This window comes from Drosophila willistoni, chromosome 3R (assembly GCF_018902025.1).
Source record: "Drosophila willistoni isolate 14030-0811.24 chromosome 3R, UCI_dwil_1.1, whole genome shotgun sequence".
Classification (NCBI taxonomy): domain Eukaryota; kingdom Metazoa; phylum Arthropoda; class Insecta; order Diptera; family Drosophilidae; genus Drosophila; species Drosophila willistoni.
In genome coordinates, this window is record NC_061086.1 from 27,096,967 (window position 1) to 27,113,294 (window position 16,328).

General features: G+C 39.7%; 5 protein-coding genes across 6 annotated transcripts; 3 read left to right on the forward strand and 2 right to left on the reverse strand.

Annotated features, from left to right (window-relative positions):
• Positions 1-5,558: 5,558 nt before the first annotated feature.
• On the reverse strand, positions 5,559-7,174 carry LOC6646961 (programmed cell death protein 10). The gene is made up of 5 exons (XM_002069660.4): positions 6,883-7,174; positions 6,609-6,786; positions 6,407-6,539; positions 6,176-6,340; positions 5,559-5,674 (listed from the first exon to the last, which is right to left on the reverse strand). Exons 1-5 carry the CDS (start codon positions 6,955-6,957, stop codon positions 5,590-5,592), a joined length of 636 nt encoding a protein of 211 aa, XP_002069696.1. The 5' UTR covers positions 6,958-7,174; the 3' UTR covers positions 5,559-5,589.
• Positions 7,175-7,640: 466 nt separating this feature from the next.
• On the forward strand, positions 7,641-8,527 carry LOC6647721 (copper homeostasis protein cutC homolog). Its single transcript, XM_002069659.4, has one exon. It carries the CDS (start codon positions 7,685-7,687, stop codon positions 8,465-8,467), a length of 783 nt encoding a protein of 260 aa, XP_002069695.1. The 5' UTR covers positions 7,641-7,684; the 3' UTR covers positions 8,468-8,527.
• Positions 8,528-8,594: 67 nt separating this feature from the next.
• On the forward strand, positions 8,595-10,897 carry LOC6647720 (coiled-coil domain-containing protein 149). Its single transcript, XM_047009150.1, has 7 exons — positions 8,595-8,713; positions 8,786-8,944; positions 9,006-9,596; positions 9,659-9,766; positions 9,822-9,909; positions 9,965-10,103; positions 10,167-10,897. The coding sequence occupies exons 2-7, from the start codon at positions 8,852-8,854 to the stop codon at positions 10,771-10,773; spliced, it is 1,626 nt and encodes a 541-aa protein (XP_046865106.1). The 5' UTR covers positions 8,595-8,713; positions 8,786-8,851; the 3' UTR covers positions 10,774-10,897.
• An 876-nt stretch (positions 10,898-11,773) lies between these two features.
• On the forward strand, positions 11,774-15,337 carry LOC6647718 (colorectal mutant cancer protein). 2 transcript variants are annotated; one of them, XM_023178700.2, is made up of 7 exons: positions 11,774-12,366; positions 12,754-13,006; positions 13,076-13,405; positions 13,463-13,590; positions 13,656-13,939; positions 13,996-14,709; positions 14,777-15,337. In XM_023178700.2, exons 1-7 carry the CDS (start codon positions 12,094-12,096, stop codon positions 14,907-14,909), a joined length of 2,115 nt encoding a protein of 704 aa, XP_023034468.1. In that variant the 5' UTR covers positions 11,774-12,093; the 3' UTR covers positions 14,910-15,337. The 2 variants fall into 2 exon arrangements, with proteins under 2 accessions (XP_023034468.1, XP_023034469.1); XM_023178701.2 differs by lacking the exon at positions 11,774-12,366 and adding an exon at positions 12,523-12,679.
• On the reverse strand, positions 15,063-16,240 carry LOC6647717 (pre-mRNA-splicing factor SPF27). The gene has a single exon (XM_002069655.4). It carries the CDS (start codon positions 16,205-16,207, stop codon positions 15,323-15,325), a length of 885 nt encoding a protein of 294 aa, XP_002069691.3. The 5' UTR covers positions 16,208-16,240; the 3' UTR covers positions 15,063-15,322.
• Positions 16,241-16,328: the final 88 nt, after the last annotated feature.

Consider the following 16,328-nt stretch of genomic DNA (forward strand, 5'->3'; position numbering starts at 1 on the left):
CAGACTTTTGCATAAGAATTTCACAATTACTATCGTGTCACTCGAATAACGAGATGAATTCCCCAAAAAATATTTCAACAACGAAAATTTTTCAAAAATGTTATGTGTGACGACCAGTAAGAGACGTGTCGAGAGTAGAGAAAATTTCCCAACACTGACGCATGCCCAGTGAGTGTAAAAATGTTAACATGCTCTGTTAATGGCTAACAGCGGCTAACGAGGGATTTGGAAATGAATTGAGAGCAACGTTCAAAGATTTATGCGAACCCGAGAGTTCTATATCCATGTAAATACATTCGTAAAGGCAAACGGATATATGTACTTAATGCAATAAAACTGAATTAACAATCACATGAATATTGTTTCAATCGAGTAATATTAGGCTTAAGAGGCTGACCGATTATACTATTTATTGGCCTTGAGCGAATGTAAAGTGGAGTTAGTATTATGGCTGCTGAAGTCGATATGTGTACTATGGTTTGCTGTGCACGTTTTCTAATATACGTACATATATGTAATATCATCTATGTAACTGTATATGTGTGTGTGTGTGTTTTTTTTTATGATAGTTCTTGCCCAGCGGCAACAGCAGCCGTTAAATGGCTATCTGGCCACTGTCATTTCCTTGTTTGTCTTTTGATATAACACCAACACCAGTTACATACACACACACACGCACACGCACACAAGCACCCATACATGGATTTATACATATTTATATGTAAGTTCCCAGTCGCTGTTCCAGTGGTTCTTCTCTGTGCCCTGTGCCTGTGAGTGTGTCTGTGTGTGTCTATTTTAGGCGCTTCACAGTTTGCTGCATACTTTTTGGGGCGGTTGGGAATGAAGGAGGTGCGGTTGAAGCGGTGCTTGGCACCATTTATACTTATTTTTCTGCTCTCGCATACACGCACACAGAAACACACACATACATAGAGAGATATACAATGTGATAGCTGCCTACGTCATAGACATGGCTTGTTTGACAACCTCTATCAACAAATTGAAGCATTTTCTGGTGGAACAATTAAACATTTAGCCAAAAGCTCAAGCAAACCACAACCAGAGGCAAACATCAATGTCTGCTGTGAGGCAACTTGAAATTTTAATGAGTTCTTAAAGCATAGGATTAGCCATGGTCGCACCAGGCAGCCTCTCAAAAGCCTCTGAAGCCGAACACCCCGATATCCCCCCTTTAGCCAAAATGTAGGTTGCGGCCGGGCGCTGCTTTACACTCTATTAACCCAATTTTGGGGGGCAACAAAGTAAATTAAATGGAAAATTCCCATGCATTTTGGATGTAGCTGCGTTATCTTAATTTTGTATACAATTATATCGATAAAATATCTCACACTTTTAACGTTTATATAATTGAAATGACTCGGAAATAACTCTAGTCGATCAAGAAGTTAAGAGTTTTATCTACTATGGTATAATATGTAATTTCAGATTGATGGCAAAGGTTTTATTAACCAAATAAATATTGGGCATGCATTTTTAATGGGCTTTGAGTGTCATCACCTAAAATGCTTTCATGCATCAATATTTAACCAAATCACAAAACTAAATAATTGCTTATACTTGCTGGCGAATGGTCGTTGAATAAGTATTAAAAGAGCAATAAGCTTTCATTTCAGTTAATTAATTGAAAGCTTACATACACATCTTAAGAGCATTACAATTAAAATGCTTCTAAGTGCAGCAATTAGTGCCGTGAGAACTCAATGGCGCCAATTATATGTATTTAGCGACTCTTATGCTTTTGCTCCCACTTGATGGAAGTGCTGCAAAAACTTTTTAAAGTTAAGCAATTACTTTTGAAAATGTTTAGAAAAGTTCATTATACCCGCTAGAAATTTGACCTCAATCAAAGAGTGGCAAGCGAAATAATAAAATAAAGTGAAAAAAAGAGGCTGAGACCAAAGAGGAGAAAACGTAAAACGTAAAAAGGAACAAGAAGGCAAAAACTATCTAGCCTATTTATAACACACTGCAGACACACACAGGCAACCACATAGAGAGGCAAACACATACATATATGTAAACATGGCTTTCTTTTTTTGGTTTGTCTCTCGTATATATCGACTTGGTTGGAAAGGAAGCAAACGCCTGTAAATCACTCGCGGCCACTCAACCTTCTTTCTTCTTTTGCTACCAAGCGGCACCATGACACATAAATTATTGAATGATTGCCATATGTCAAAATTGGCACGAGTCAACGATTAATCCTTGGCGACAAAATATCATGACAGGAATAAAATAGTTCAATTTCGAAGGCGTTGATTATTACTTAGTTCCTTATTAATTATAAATGAAATTGAATATATTTCCAACAATCCGATTTACTAAGAAAATTTCCATCGAACTTAGCCGGCTCGAGGTCAATCTTACAATCTTTTGTAATCTAACCAGATATAAAAATTTCCTTAAAAAAGAAAAAATGTTGGGAACAAATTTATTGAACTTGCCTCAAAAAGTATGCAACGAAATATTATTAAACACAAATTGAATTCTCTTTCAGAATAATATGGAATGAAAGTGAGTAGGAGGATTTATGATTGATATTATTAGCAAAAATTATACTTGAAAAGTCTACACCACTGTCGATGTCTACACATAGACTTGAAATGGAAATACAAACCCTGAACTTTGAATGAGTAAAGGATTTAATGATGTAAAAAAGGCAAATTTCGAAAGAATATAATGAAATTTCAGTTGATAAATCGTCTGTGTTGCCAAAATTGGTTTTGGAATCTATTTGAACTAATAGAATGTTATATACTACGCCAATTCTGTATGAATTAATTTCTCTTTGCATCTTTAAGTGTTAAGTTTCCTTTATTTTTACTACTGTAGACCCCCCTTTAAATATAACAAAATCTTATTCAAGAGTGTATATTACTGAAATACAGCTAGTCTAAAGTTACTCACTGTCTTATCTAACAGTTGAGTGAATCATAAAGTTTGCCAGTTTCGAGATGTGCATAAATTTAGTTTGCTAAATCGTGATATTTGATCGTTGCAACTTTGCGTTAAGTGCGTGAGTTAGCCGCAAAAGGTACAAGAATTGCTAACCGTGTTACACCGACGCACACACAGACACACACACACACAAAATCCTACAACATACTATAAAGGCTAACATCATTGTAAGCCGCCGCTGCTGCTACTGTTATTGTTGTTTTTTTTGCTGCTGTTGTAGTATAGAATGTTTACACCTACACACATAGCCGCAGGCATACAAGCGCACGCACACATTGTCAAACACCTGCCCCACAGTTCTCCCTTCTTTAGTGGTGTGCGTGTGTGTGTGAGGGTATAGTACGCACTCAGCAGCAAATAACTTGACTGCTGTTGCTGCTGCGCATGCTGCGCCAAGCGTCAAAAAAATGGCAATTTTCATTTATTTCTTTTTTTTTTGCTGCTGCTGCTTATGAATATGAAAGTCACTCATACTCCCACACATACATACATACTTATGCATTAATGTTCATGTTGGTTGCTCCATTTTCAGTGACCATTTACATTTTACTTCCCCCCTTGGGATTTTGTCTTATGTGTCTGTGTGTGTGTGTGTGTGTGTGTTCGCGCCGTTTTGGCATTTGATTTGGCTTATTACCACTTTTGGATTTGTTGTTTTTCTTTTATTTATATACCTTTCGATTTGTCTGTAATTTCATTTTCATTCAATGTTTCCTTACTCACATTTTTTGCATTGAAATATATGTGGTATGTGTATCGTGTACATATGTGGGTGTGTACGTGTATGTGTGGGTTCTACACGTGTATGTGTGCAGTGTTTTTTGTTCCCCCTCTCTTACACTTTTACTTTTAGTCTGTTAACAGAGCTGTTTTTTTTTTTTTTTTGCCACATTATAGTTACACACGCGACACTTTTTTTCATTCTTTTTTTTCCTGTTTTCTGTTTTTGGTTTTTAATAAATTCTTTTATCGCACTCACGAGGTTTTTCGTGAAAATTTTTTTCCTCAGCAGCAACGTCTGCTGTAGGGCAAGGGAGGGTGGGGACAAAAACGCCCCCTATTGGGGTATAGAGCGAAATTTTTCGCTTAGCGTTTTTTTTTCCTTAACAAAATTTGTCTTTAGAAGTAACTTTTTCTTGATAATTATTTGCTGATGATCTCGTTTTAGTAATATATAAAAATAACCAACACTTTCAATTCTCGATTTGAGGAATATTTTTTTGTGGTATTAACCTTTTATTTCTGGGGCTGCTGCTGCTGCCTTTTTCTTGCTGCTTTTTTTCGGGTGGCCTTTTTTCTTTTCTTTTTTTTGTTGCCTGTTTCACGTTAGCGCGCTGGGAAATTTTCACATAAATGCACATAGAACTTATACTAGGACTACGAGTTTTACATATTACTGATTTTAAACAATTTTATTGACTAGTATAGAAAAAAATTCCAATTATTAATTCTTTTTTCTTATGTTTTTTTGGGTATAGCAGTTGGGTTTTAATGCGAAAACCGAAAAGTGGGTCATCTCGGTCGCGCTGCTTGGCCCAACTGCTGGCCTGGCCTGGCCCCAGAGTAGAGTGGCAAAAAGGAATCGATTTTTCTAACGGGTAATTCTCTCCCGCCTTGGGGTTGATAAGAATGTTAATGCTCTGTGAGGCTGTTAACATTCACTGCTAACTCCAGTTCATTCGATTTCTCTTTATTTCCTCCCTCCCACCCAATCACTTTCTTTTTCTCTCTGTCTCCTTCCCAACACTGGGTCAGTTTTCAAAAAGGCCGCTCGTTAATCAAAAATAATTGAACATTATGAATGGATTTTGTTGTATGAAAATCATTAATTAAAAATGCGAAATTTGAATATAAATTAAATACATTTATTCGTCATCATTTTTTATGTTGTTTATTTTAATTCTGTTCTATTTCTACATTATGAGTTTTTCTTTTTTATTATTATTTCATATAACATTTTCTTTTTAAAAATAAAATAATTTGTTTCTTTATCTTGTTGTCTTTCGCATTTATATCAAATCGAACATATACATTAATTAATTAATTAATTAAGTATAGTTTATTAATTTTTATTTTTCATTCATTTATTTTAATTTCAAACTCTAACAATTAAAAACAGTTAAAAATTCAAGTGGTTTTTTCTCTCATAGTACATACATTTCCTGTGTCGTTTGTTTTTTTATTTTTTTTTTTTTTTTTATTTGTTTACTAATTTTAAATTTATCCATAGATAAACAAAACAAAGTCTAATGTTGTCGTAGTTAACAGAAAACGTATGAATTATTTACAATAAAATTGCAAACAAAAGTCATTTTAATAAATAATTTCTCAATCCATAATTACAAAATTGTAGAATTTGATGCGTTCTCTTTTTAGTTCAATTAGAATTCAGTTGTGATTATCCTTTATATATTTAAATATAAGTGTCTGTATGTAGATTAGGCCTATTTATTTAATTACAACAGGAGGGGAAGGGGTCTATTTAGTAAGTGCTTGATCCCTTACTTTTATTCTCAGTTGGTGTTTTGTGTTGTTTTTGTTTTATTTATTTTTAAACATAAAATTAAAATGCCACTAAGTTTTGCCATAATAATTAAAACATTTAATTTTCTACTCGCATTTACTCTTAACTGTCAGCATTATTTGATTCGTTTGCCGTATTAGAAAAAGTGCACTTATGAATACTGCATTCGGTCTGCAAATAAAAGAAATGAATAAATAATTAAACAAATTATCGTTGACCTTTAGACTTGGCCAAATAAGACCAATTTGGTCTAATTTAATCAACCGCCACTTCATCCCACCACCAGCCCACTGCCAAAACGAATCAAATCAATTATTAAGCCAAATTGCCTTATAATCGATTATCTGCCATAAATAAACAGCCGCTGGCCATTATCAAGGCCGTCTTGAAATGAATGGGCCAATTAGAGATTCGATTTACAATTTAAATTGTGTGCTTTAGACGTCGACCCATCGCCACCCACAACCTGGCAAGAATCTGTTAACTGATAAACCAAACAAAAAGCTAAAATGCCAATGAAATGACATCATGCTTGCCAACCGATAAGAAACCAGATATGAGGCGATTAAAGAAACCGACCATCAGAGAGATATTTTGTTTGGCGCCTCAAAACAAAAAAACAAAAACAAATACGCACAAACTAAAACTGAATTATTGTATATGGCGACTTACTGTCCTTCCTTAAAATATTCCTTCAGCGTTGTGCTGAATTTCTTGGAATATTTGACAAACTCCTTTTTGCGCTGCTCCACAGCCTGTTTGCCAGTGACGCCCGGTATGAATGAACCAATCTCGTTGACCACATCGAGCAGTTTCTTTATGGCGCTGGCAATTTCCCTGCAAACAAAGAACGATATTACGAATTAGGTATATGACGCACACCAATCATTTCTCCGCACTCACTTTATAGTCTCGAGGAAGGTTTTGCGATCATTGATCTCGTCGGGTATGCGACTAAGAATCACCTTAAGAGCAACTGATTTGCGATTAAGCTCCTGGAACGGCTCTTCAGTGCGGGTCAAACGATATTCGTTAACTGAAATAATGAGAGAAATTAATAGTTTCTGCACACGTATGCAGAGATCAGGGGAAACTATGAACTTACGATCTGCTTCCGTAATGTTGCCCTGCAAACGCAAGACGGCCTCATTTAGGTTGACATTTAGATCGGCACGTCGCACAATCGTCGCAACGAGGTCATAGCAGAAGCCCGGATTGTTTTGCTCCGATTTCAGTATGGCCGAGCGCAGCGATTGTGCAGCGCCAACGTCGCGTCGCTCTAGCTGCAAGCAGACATAGTTAACAATTTACGTTTACGCAACCTATCAATTGGGTTCGTGGGCCGCGCACCAGCGACCCCCGCTCCACAAATAACCCACCTGTGTGAAAATAGGCCGCAAAATAACGGGCAGTACGAGAGACGAAGTTGGCTCACGCTGCTCACCCATGGTCATTTCTATGTAAATTCTATTATAATACGTATTCGCGACGTATTCCCCGTGCCTGTGAGTGGTATGGTCGGTGTCGTCTTATGTAGACTGGTGCATGCTGCACTTGACTTAAATGGGCCCTCTCGTCTAGCTTTTAGATTCCTTTCTAACCACACACGCACAGCTTATCCAAATTAAATTAAAAAATTAACAAAAACTACGTTCACAACAAAAATAGGCAGTGTTGCCAACAAATCTGTGGTCACATATCGATAAAATCGTCAAATTATCCAACACTATTGAAAATATTTATCGGGAAACTAAATACTGGGAAATGATCAATATTTTCGATGTTTTGAATGAAAATATTCGATATATCGATACTATCGAAAAATGTGCAATCTTTTATTTTCATTTGAATTCAAAAATAAAATATTTAATTTTATAATATATAATGTATATATAAAAGGTAACAAAAAATATAGGAATTTCTTAAAAATAACATACCAATATTGCTTCATTATCAACATTAGAGCGCTTTGTCCTGGGTAAATTGTCAATATTTTTTTAAATTTATATCTGTTACCTATCGATACTGGATAAAAATATCGATTATGGCGCAAAAACGTAAATATTCGATACCTCGATAGTGGCATCGATAGTTTTCCAGCTGTTGTGTTTATTTTTTCATCTCTTTGTAAACAAATTCAAATTTCGCAGAAATAAAATACTTTGAGAAAAAAAATGAACAATGTCTGGGCATGACATTAAGCTAGAAGTATGTGTGGATTCTATCAAATCCGCGTTTGCTGCAGAGGCTGGAGGAGCCTCCCGGATAGAGCTATGTTCAGCTTTGGGTGAAGGCGGACTTACTCCAACAGTTGGCACCCTAAAGACACTTAAGGAGTTGTCTTTTAATTTACCAATCTTTTGTATGCTGAGGCCAAGACGGGGCACAGACTTCGTCTACAGTGATGAAGAATTGCACGCCGTTCTCACAGATATGAGTATGCTGCGGGAAAATGGGGCCGATGGCTTTGTCTTTGGAGCCCTAAACCCCGATCGCTCCATTGATGCAGAGAAATGTCGAATGGTATTAAGCAAGGCAGAGGGTTTGCCAGTGACATTTCACCGAGCCTTTGATCTGACTGATCCAAAGCGTATGCACGAGAACGTTGAACTTCTTAAGGAATTGGGCTTCAAGCGGCTTCTTAGCAGCGGCTTTCGCCCAACAGCGGGTGAAGGAGTGGAATGTTTGGCTCAGTTGATAGCCAAGCATCATCGGGATATTATTGTGATCCCTGGAGCTGGTGTTAAGGTAACTAATCTGGAAGAAATCCTCACAGTTAGCCGTTGCCGTGAATTTCATGCTTCGGCCATGGAAACGGCTAGCGAGGATTACAGTGTATCGACGACCTCTCGCATGGAATGTGATGTCACCATGGGCAAGCAGGATATAGATCCGTATTATGGGACGTGTCAAAACGTTGTACGCAAAATGGTTACCATTGCCACAGCCATGAGCAGTCGATGAGGACTACGCCCGCTTAGAATTAAGGCACTTAAATAAAGACATTTAAATTGTAAAATTTAATTTTATCACTGCACGCGTTTAAAAAATCTTAAACTATGACTAAAAAATATTCTAACTAAAATTATAAAAAATTTAAATCTGAAATTTTGAAATTAAAAAATGTTGTACAATTAATCGATAAAGTTCAGGCCATGGCACTGATGAACATATGCAGCATACTCTGAGGCGCTCAGAGCGCTTGCGCAGGTAAAAATTGATTCACATTTCCTTTATATGCGTGTGTAGTGAAACCAAAAACCTTTGTAATAAAATTCTCAGACAAAGTTATCATCTCCATTTCCACTTGTCAATGTCAACCATTACCAATTTATATTTGAATAAGTCATGGAGAATTACGGCCAGGACATGGACGAAGCGACTGGCGGCAGCCAATTCGAGCTCATCTTTGGGGACCATATGGACACGTACAATGTTGAGGTAAACCAAGGCCAAAACCAAATAATACTATGGTAAATACAAATAAACGGATCAATTTCAGACATCGGCAGTGCATCGCAAATTGCAAAGCAAAATAGAAGCCCTGCGCATCTTGCGACAGGATCTAGAACAGTTTCGTGTGGAGCGAGATCAATATAAGCTCATGGCCGAGACCCTGCAGCTGCGGTATTCAGCCCTGAAACGGAATAGCGAACTCCTTGTTAACGAGAGCCATGGATGTGGAGCTCTAAGCGAAAACTCCAGCCTTGCTGCGCTACTCCGGGAGACGCGGGAGCATAATCTTAAACTCAATACGGAAGTGGAGGCCCTGAAGCAAAAACTTCACGAGTTACAGGGTGACATTAAACTTCTACGGGAAACCGAGGCGAGCAATAAGACGCGAGTGGAAGCCATGGCTAACGAGACGGCTGCTCACAACAAAGAGGAGCTGCAATGGAAGCGGGAGCGAGCGAACTTCATCTGTCATCTGGAGAATCTTAAAAAGAAGAATGCCCAATTGGCGTTTGATTTCAAAGCCATCATTGATGAGAAGGAGGAATTGATTACGGAAAGGGATGCCTACAAATGCAAGGCCCATCGTCTGAACCACGAACTATTTGTGGCGCTTAAGGCAAAGAAAATGCATCCTAAGGTTGGACAAAGACTCAAAAGAAAATCCACTTTTTATGATATGCTCTAATGATTCCTTTACAGTTGCTGGACATTGATGGTGTTTTGTTGGAAAATAAGTACCTGCATGAACGAGTTAAGATCCAAGAGAGCGAGTTGGAGCTCTCAAAGCAGTCTATTAATAAATACAAGGTAATAATGCTTCATTAAATCATGTGAATCCACTCATCTAATGCTTCCTTTGTAGACAATGCTGGAGGCGAAACGTAAAAAGGGAATCGTTAAGCTGGGTGGAGGCAACAGCAACGATGATACCATACTGAGTCCTAGGCAGGGTATGACGATAAAGTACATATAACTAAAAATAGAAACAATCCTGAACAATTGCAGTCAAAAATATACTTGAGAGTGGAATCGATTTGCCAAAGAAAACTGAAACTATACATGATCTGAAATCTTTATGTTTGGCTCTGCTCGATAATCTGAATGACAAGAACTTAGCGCTAACGCACCAAAAGAAGACAAACAAGTGAGTTCAACCATAATGATTTGATTTAATTTAAAAGCCACCTGTTGTTTGATTGACCCCTAGAATACTGGCGGGTAAAATGACAGAACTGGAGCAGCGTTGGCAACAGCTACTTTCTGGCGACACAGACGATATTGGGGCCGAGGATGCAGGAGAGGAAGGATATGAAGAAGAATATGGCTATGCCCCATCGCAGCTTTTGTTAAATGGTTATTGTGCCGCGATGGTAGATGATGCGGACATTAGCTCGACACCGTCCATAGCTCCAGATGAAGTGGGTGACACCTTGTCTCCCGATCCAGATGAACGCGAACTTGAGAACCATAAGCCAATCCGAAATTGTGGACCAGCACAGTCTGACGATGGCATGTCTTCTTTGTCTTCAGAATCCGCTGACTCATCCGTATACGGCATTGACATCACTGACAGTGCCAAGAATGCATACAAATCTTCATTGGCAACAACAGATTCGGGCAACTGTGGCTTTGCTACCCACTGCAATACCACGCCACGAATATCCAGTGCCATAGCCCGCGAGCGTATGGAGGATTTGAAGGATTTGCCACCTCATTTGGCCACATTGGTGGAAAAGGCACTGCATGAATTGGATAAGCGGGACTACGAGGCAATGGTTACGATACGAGCTGAGAATATGACATCTGTGCAATAACAGAGCATCCTTTAGTTTTGCTATGCAGGAGCTTTCAAAGAGATTGATATAGTCATATCGCATAAAGCTACTCATCATATGAATACCAATGCAACATTGTACAATAAAGAAAAGTCTATGTAAATTTCTAAAGCCTTAAAATTAAGAGTGCTGGGTATCCGTGGTGCTTTAAGTCAAAAGTCCAACATTTCGGAACTATAGTTGCTATTTTCCAAATCCTTTCGTGATCGAAAGTGTCTCAGAGATGCAATTAATGAAATTTTGAATGTATTCGTGTATCTGAACCATTTGTAGTCCTTGTTTTTACATTTCTATGCTTCTTCGGAAGGGACTCTATTCACTCGCTTTTAGTATAATATCAATCTTAGTAATTACTCAAATTTATTCAACAGACTACTGATAGATAACATACTTTTCAGATTGATCAAAAAGAGTCTAAGATCGATTGTTTAAATCGCCCAATATTCAGTTTTAAAATTGCGAATTTACGTAAAAATTATCATGTATTCGTACTAACTAAAAAAAACTTTGGACACCGCCAGCATTCATAATATTTCATCGTTTGGACTTATAATCTGTAAAGTATTCCAATTGAATATTTCATATTTGCCAAACACGAACACGGGCGGAGGACCCACTGTGCGCCTTGGTCGTGTTCCATCCCTTTCGAACGTGAGCACAACAACAACGTGTTTGAGAATTGCGGTTGGATTGGAGTTTTGTATCATCGCGCAAGTTGCATCAAACGATATCGGTTGGGGTATCCTGAGGTGATTTGACTATTTGAAGCATTTTAGCATTTATTAATAATATTATTTCGTTATTGTTATTAAATATTAATATTAGAATATAAATGTAAAACTATCAACATAACTATTTGTTACAACTCCAAATAGTACTCCAAAGATTTGGTGTGATGCGCCTGTGTGGGTATGGTATGAAAAGAAAGAGTGTCCAGCAGTCGCTAATGGACGCAGACACTTAGGAGGAGGGGGTTATAAACAGAAAGAAAAAAAACGAACGGGCGAAGGTATACATTTTCTGATAAGAACAACAAAAAATCAACAGCACCAAAATATCTGCATTTTTCAATTAAAAATATCGTATACTGGATTTTAATGGTGCCATAAAGTGCGCTTTCGGAACGAAGATGTAGAAAAATGAAGCGCTGGACAAAAATAATTCAGTTCGAAGGAAATTTTTGTAATATCGCAAACTCATAAATTTCTATTGCCTATATTTCGGGGCAGACGGATTTGAATTAAAAGAAAAGTGCTCAGGCCATTATGTCCAACAATTAATGGAAATTTAAGCACAATCATGATGTCCAACGATGTTCAATTAGCACGCGTCGCTAAGATAAGCCGACCCAGACAGGGGCATGGCAAACAGCAGCAATGGGCCCGCGAAATAGTCCCAAAAAACTCTGGCGAAGATCCGGACTTTGTGTTTGGTAGCATTTCGCCACGGGGAACCAAGCACTTGGTTAGTTCCCATGACTTGGAATTGGATTCTCCGGAACACACTCAACGCGATACAACAGAAAGTGACAACAACATCTCCAGCTGCTCGACACTGGACATTGTCAACAAAGTAAGTAATAGAAAACATTCGCATGACCATACATCCACACTGCGCAGGTGCGTGCCATTGAGGGTCAAGCTGCAGCAAGGCTAAGGCAGTGTCGAGAGGGGCGAGAGAGAGAGGGGAAAGAGTGCACCAGAGGCAAAATCGGATGACGACGTAATCGCCAGTCAAAAATTTTCCACTAATGATTTCGGAGCAACTGCTGCCCCGCAGCATGAGCTGCATGTGCTGCAGTGATACTCCTCCAGTGGCCGAGAAACGTCGTAGCTGGGAATACACTCTAATGTCTCAGCCCCTCAGCAGGAGGCGGCCCATTAATGTGATGGCAATCTTAATGGCCAAAAGCCGAATCGGGAATAATTTTAACACTGGTTTCTGCCTTCTCCATTGCAGGTGGAACAGTTGTCAGTGCAGCATCTTGAAAATCGAGTTCGCGAACTTTCACAGCGTCTGCAACAGGCTGAACGGCAAGTGACCGAGAGCAACACGGAAAGGGATATGTGTCACAAGCGGCTGGAGGTGGTTAGCCAGGCCCACGAATGCCGAATTACCGAAATGCATTGTGTCATAGCGGAGCTGAGTAAGAAATTGCGAAACAAGCACGAACATATCATTGTGGAGGAACAGGAGCCGGAAGCATGCAGTGGTAAGCGCATCCGTAGAATGGATCCAATTGAAGTGGTTTCTTTACTCATATCTCTTTTTTAATGGCCAGAGTTGAGTTATCAAGAGGGTTCAGTGTACAACTCCGAGCTAAATCTTACCAATCCGGATGCCGATGCTGAATGTCAAACTGAACCTCTGGACGATTTGGAGGTAGCTTCTAGCATTGACAAACTATGCCCAAAGTCACAGAAAGGTCAATTGGAGGCACTGCAAGAGGAAGTACTGCATTTGAGAGCTCAAATAGCCTTGCTGCAGGCTGAGATAGCAACCAAAGGTGATGACACTGACATTGTGGAGGAACACGGCAATGTAGCCTACTTTGCATCTGACCCGGAGGCGAACGAAAGTGGGCATCAACAGTTGAATGATCTGAATAAAGGTAGAATACTATTTGTTAATCGGCTGAACACAAACTAATGGAGTTCTTCTTGTGTAGCTGGCTTATCCCTGACTAAAAAGCATTTGCCTGCAGTAACAAAAATGGCCGAACGTGTCAAGTTGCGATGCGCCAGCAAGACTGAACCAGAAGAGGATGAGGGCAACCATACAGAACTAAGCCATGAGGTAATATATTCCCTCCCATTGTTGAATCATTTCTCTTTACCAGGACCAAAATCTCTTTCTTTTAGGAGGACATCAATCTTGTGGAACATTTGGTCTGTGAACTAAAGGAACAAAATTCGATTGTGGACAGCTTTATGGAAGTAAGTCGTCTGCAACGCCAATTGGAGCATTTAAAGGTATGCAACACCATGCTGGCACTGACCCTCGACGAGTCCCGGCAACATGCAGAGCACTTGTATCTCTTGTGTGGAAAATACGAATCCAATGCATTGGCCCTTCAATTGGCAGTTAATTGCAGTGATCGCGCCATTGAGGCCTACGATGTAATGCTTGCATTGCTGGAGAGCAGGTAAGTTATAGAAATTCCCTTCATATATACAACTCAAAAGTTTCGTCTGTTACCAGGATGGCTTTGCTACACAAATCGGCGGCCGCTGAGGAGAGTCGTCGAGCCGTTGAATCCGTAGCTCGACATCTTCTGGCGCGTCTTGAGAGCGAGAAAAATGTCTGCGAGAATAGCCTAGGGCCCTGGCAGCATATCAATCTCGGAGCTGATGAGTCCCCCAAGGCAGCACGTGCCTGGACCACAGATGATGACAATCGCTTACGCTATCATGTCTCCAAGCTAAAAGGACAAAGATCGACGTTGCAACAAACGATTATCAATCTGGAATCACCCTTCAGCGATCTGTATGATAAGAAACGTCTGGCGTTAGAAAAGGATCGCGAACTGTGTCCGGATCATGGGGAAAAGAAGTCACCCATGGATATAGAGACAGCCGTAAACATGCAGGAACTACTTGAGCTGCGTGACCAAAACCTGCAGCTACAGGCGAAAATCGAGGAGGGCGAACGGGAGCAACAACATGCCAACGAGCGTGTTGCAATTTTGCAGGAGGCTCTCAGGCAGCTGCAGGCGACGACGAATCGCGTCTCCTACTCGGAGGCTGAACATGCTGCTCTCACCGAACAACAACTTGTGGAGGCTTTGACACGGGAAACGGAGCTGAAAACCCGCATCCAGACACTGCTGACCAAGGTGACGTCCATTCAGAAGGCATCGGACGAAAAGCACGAGGAACTGCAACATAATGTACGCGAACTGCATAAATCAAATCAGTGAGCGAAAATATTTTTAATATTTTGACAATTTTTTGTATTAAAAATTTGATTTTCATTTTGGTAGCAATCTTGGCCAGATGTTGGACCATAGCAAGCGCAAGTACCAGCTACGTCTTAGAAAGTTGGAGCAGAAAATTTTGGATTTGCGCCTTGAGCATGATCAACCTAAAAAAAATGTTCCTGAGACAACGCTTTAGATATAACTAAGCACCCGGAGATGTAGGAGCGAAGTCGGAGCTTGCCTTTCACATATCTCCTGCCCCTTGATAAATGTTTCCCTGCTAATGCCGCTCCCACCAACATATTGACATACCGCCTTCGCTCCAGGAAACAAATGAATATCACGAATGTGCCATGCGATGAATCAAGCTGTATTATTAACTACATATACATTACATACATATATATATATATATATCCAATGGAGCCCAAAGGTTATCGAATGTGCCGATGGTGCTCGCCCACTGCAATTACAATTACATAGTTACTCACAATACGCATACATGGGAATCCTATATTTATACAATATATATTCGCAATTTGCTTGTTATACTGTAACTCAAACTCTAATATAAATGTATTTCCAATTGTACAAATTCTTAAACTAAAGTTACGAATCATTAGAGCTCTCTTCCTCTGCTGTCTCATCATCATTACTACTGCTTTTATCCACATCCTCCCTTTCCTCATCGACTTCTGTGTCCATTTTCTCATCGGCTACAACTGCCTCTTTTTCATTTTGAGACTCATGCTTCTCCTCTTCCCCTTGTTGCTGTTCCTCTTCTTCTTGTTGTTGCTCATCCTCCTCCTTCCCATATCCGTTGGTATGCTCTGGTGTTGGTGCTGTCTCGTTTGACGGAGGAGTTAGTTTTTTCAATTGCTCTCGCGCTGCATGCACAAGTTTCTCCAACTCGGCGCTCTCGGTTTCTATCTCGTAGTTTTTGGACACCAACAAAACCCAGTGGGCCTCGAGGGATCGTAATTTCTCGCCTGCATGTGTTTGCGCCTGTTTTCGCTGCCAGTTTATATCCTGCATGTCCTTCTTAAGCTGCTGCAATTGCAATTGCGCCTTTGCTTGCATCGCGGTAAACACCTCCAGGTAGGATTTCCAAGCCTCTGTGCCATATTCTAGCATCAATTCGAGGTTGATGGAACGTACCCACTGATGTTCCAGCTGTGCCATTGAGTTCTCAATGGACTCTTGCCAAGCAGCCACTTCGGCCAGTTTACCAGAGGGTGGCGGTGGCAGCTCATACCTCTTCATCGACAGTGTTTCCATTGGAAGACGGTTTTGTATTCGTTCAAATTCATTCACCATCAACGGTGTCTCAAATGGCGAGTTAGCCGGCAGGGGTAAATGGTCCAAATAGTTTTTAGTTGGCCGATAGCGTCGGCACTCTTCCTCAACCATGGCTAGCGCTGATTCCCTAACTCCAGGATCGTCGTATCCATGGTCAATGTACGGCAGGGCATCCACAATAACTTCACCAGCCATTTTTTTTATATATTAAATTATTGTTTAATTTAAAATAATAATAAAAATACTTTGTTTTTCTTTTGTGCTTATATCGATAATTCTGCAATCGATTAATCAATCGATTAGTCAGTCCTGGCCT

What these genes read in the sequence shown, in the direction of transcription:
- LOC6647721 (XM_002069659.4), top strand. Translation starts at nt 7,685, where the DNA reads ATGTCTGGGCATGACATTAAGCTAGAAGTATGTGTGGATTCTATCAAA.
- LOC6646961 (XM_002069660.4), bottom strand. Translation starts at nt 6,957, where the DNA reads ATGACCATGGGTGAGCAGCGTGAGCCAACTTCGTCTCTCGTACTGCCC. An exon ending in ACCTTCCTCGAGACTATAAA is followed by an intron (nt 6,341 to 6,406) that starts GTGAGTGCGGAG and finishes CTTTGTTTGCAG; the next exon opens with GGAAATTGCCAGCGCCATAA. An exon ending in GAATATTTTAAGGAAGGACA is followed by an intron (nt 5,675 to 6,175) that starts GTAAGTCGCCAT and finishes TTTTATTTGCAG; the next exon opens with ACCGAATGCAGTATTCATAA.
- LOC6647717 (XM_002069655.4), bottom strand. Translation starts at nt 16,207, where the DNA reads ATGGCTGGTGAAGTTATTGTGGATGCCCTGCCGTACATTGACCATGGA.
- LOC6647720 (XM_047009150.1), top strand. Translation starts at nt 8,852, where the DNA reads ATGGAGAATTACGGCCAGGACATGGACGAAGCGACTGGCGGCAGCCAA. An exon ending in TGGACACGTACAATGTTGAG is followed by an intron (nt 8,945 to 9,005) that starts GTAAACCAAGGC and finishes GATCAATTTCAG; the next exon opens with ACATCGGCAGTGCATCGCAA. An exon ending in CACCAAAAGAAGACAAACAA is followed by an intron (nt 10,104 to 10,166) that starts GTGAGTTCAACC and finishes ATTGACCCCTAG; the next exon opens with AATACTGGCGGGTAAAATGA.
- LOC6647718 (XM_023178700.2), top strand. Translation starts at nt 12,094, where the DNA reads ATGATGTCCAACGATGTTCAATTAGCACGCGTCGCTAAGATAAGCCGA. An exon ending in GTTGAATGATCTGAATAAAG is followed by an intron (nt 13,406 to 13,462) that starts GTAGAATACTAT and finishes CTTCTTGTGTAG; the next exon opens with CTGGCTTATCCCTGACTAAA. An exon ending in ATACAGAACTAAGCCATGAG is followed by an intron (nt 13,591 to 13,655) that starts GTAATATATTCC and finishes TCTTTCTTTTAG; the next exon opens with GAGGACATCAATCTTGTGGA.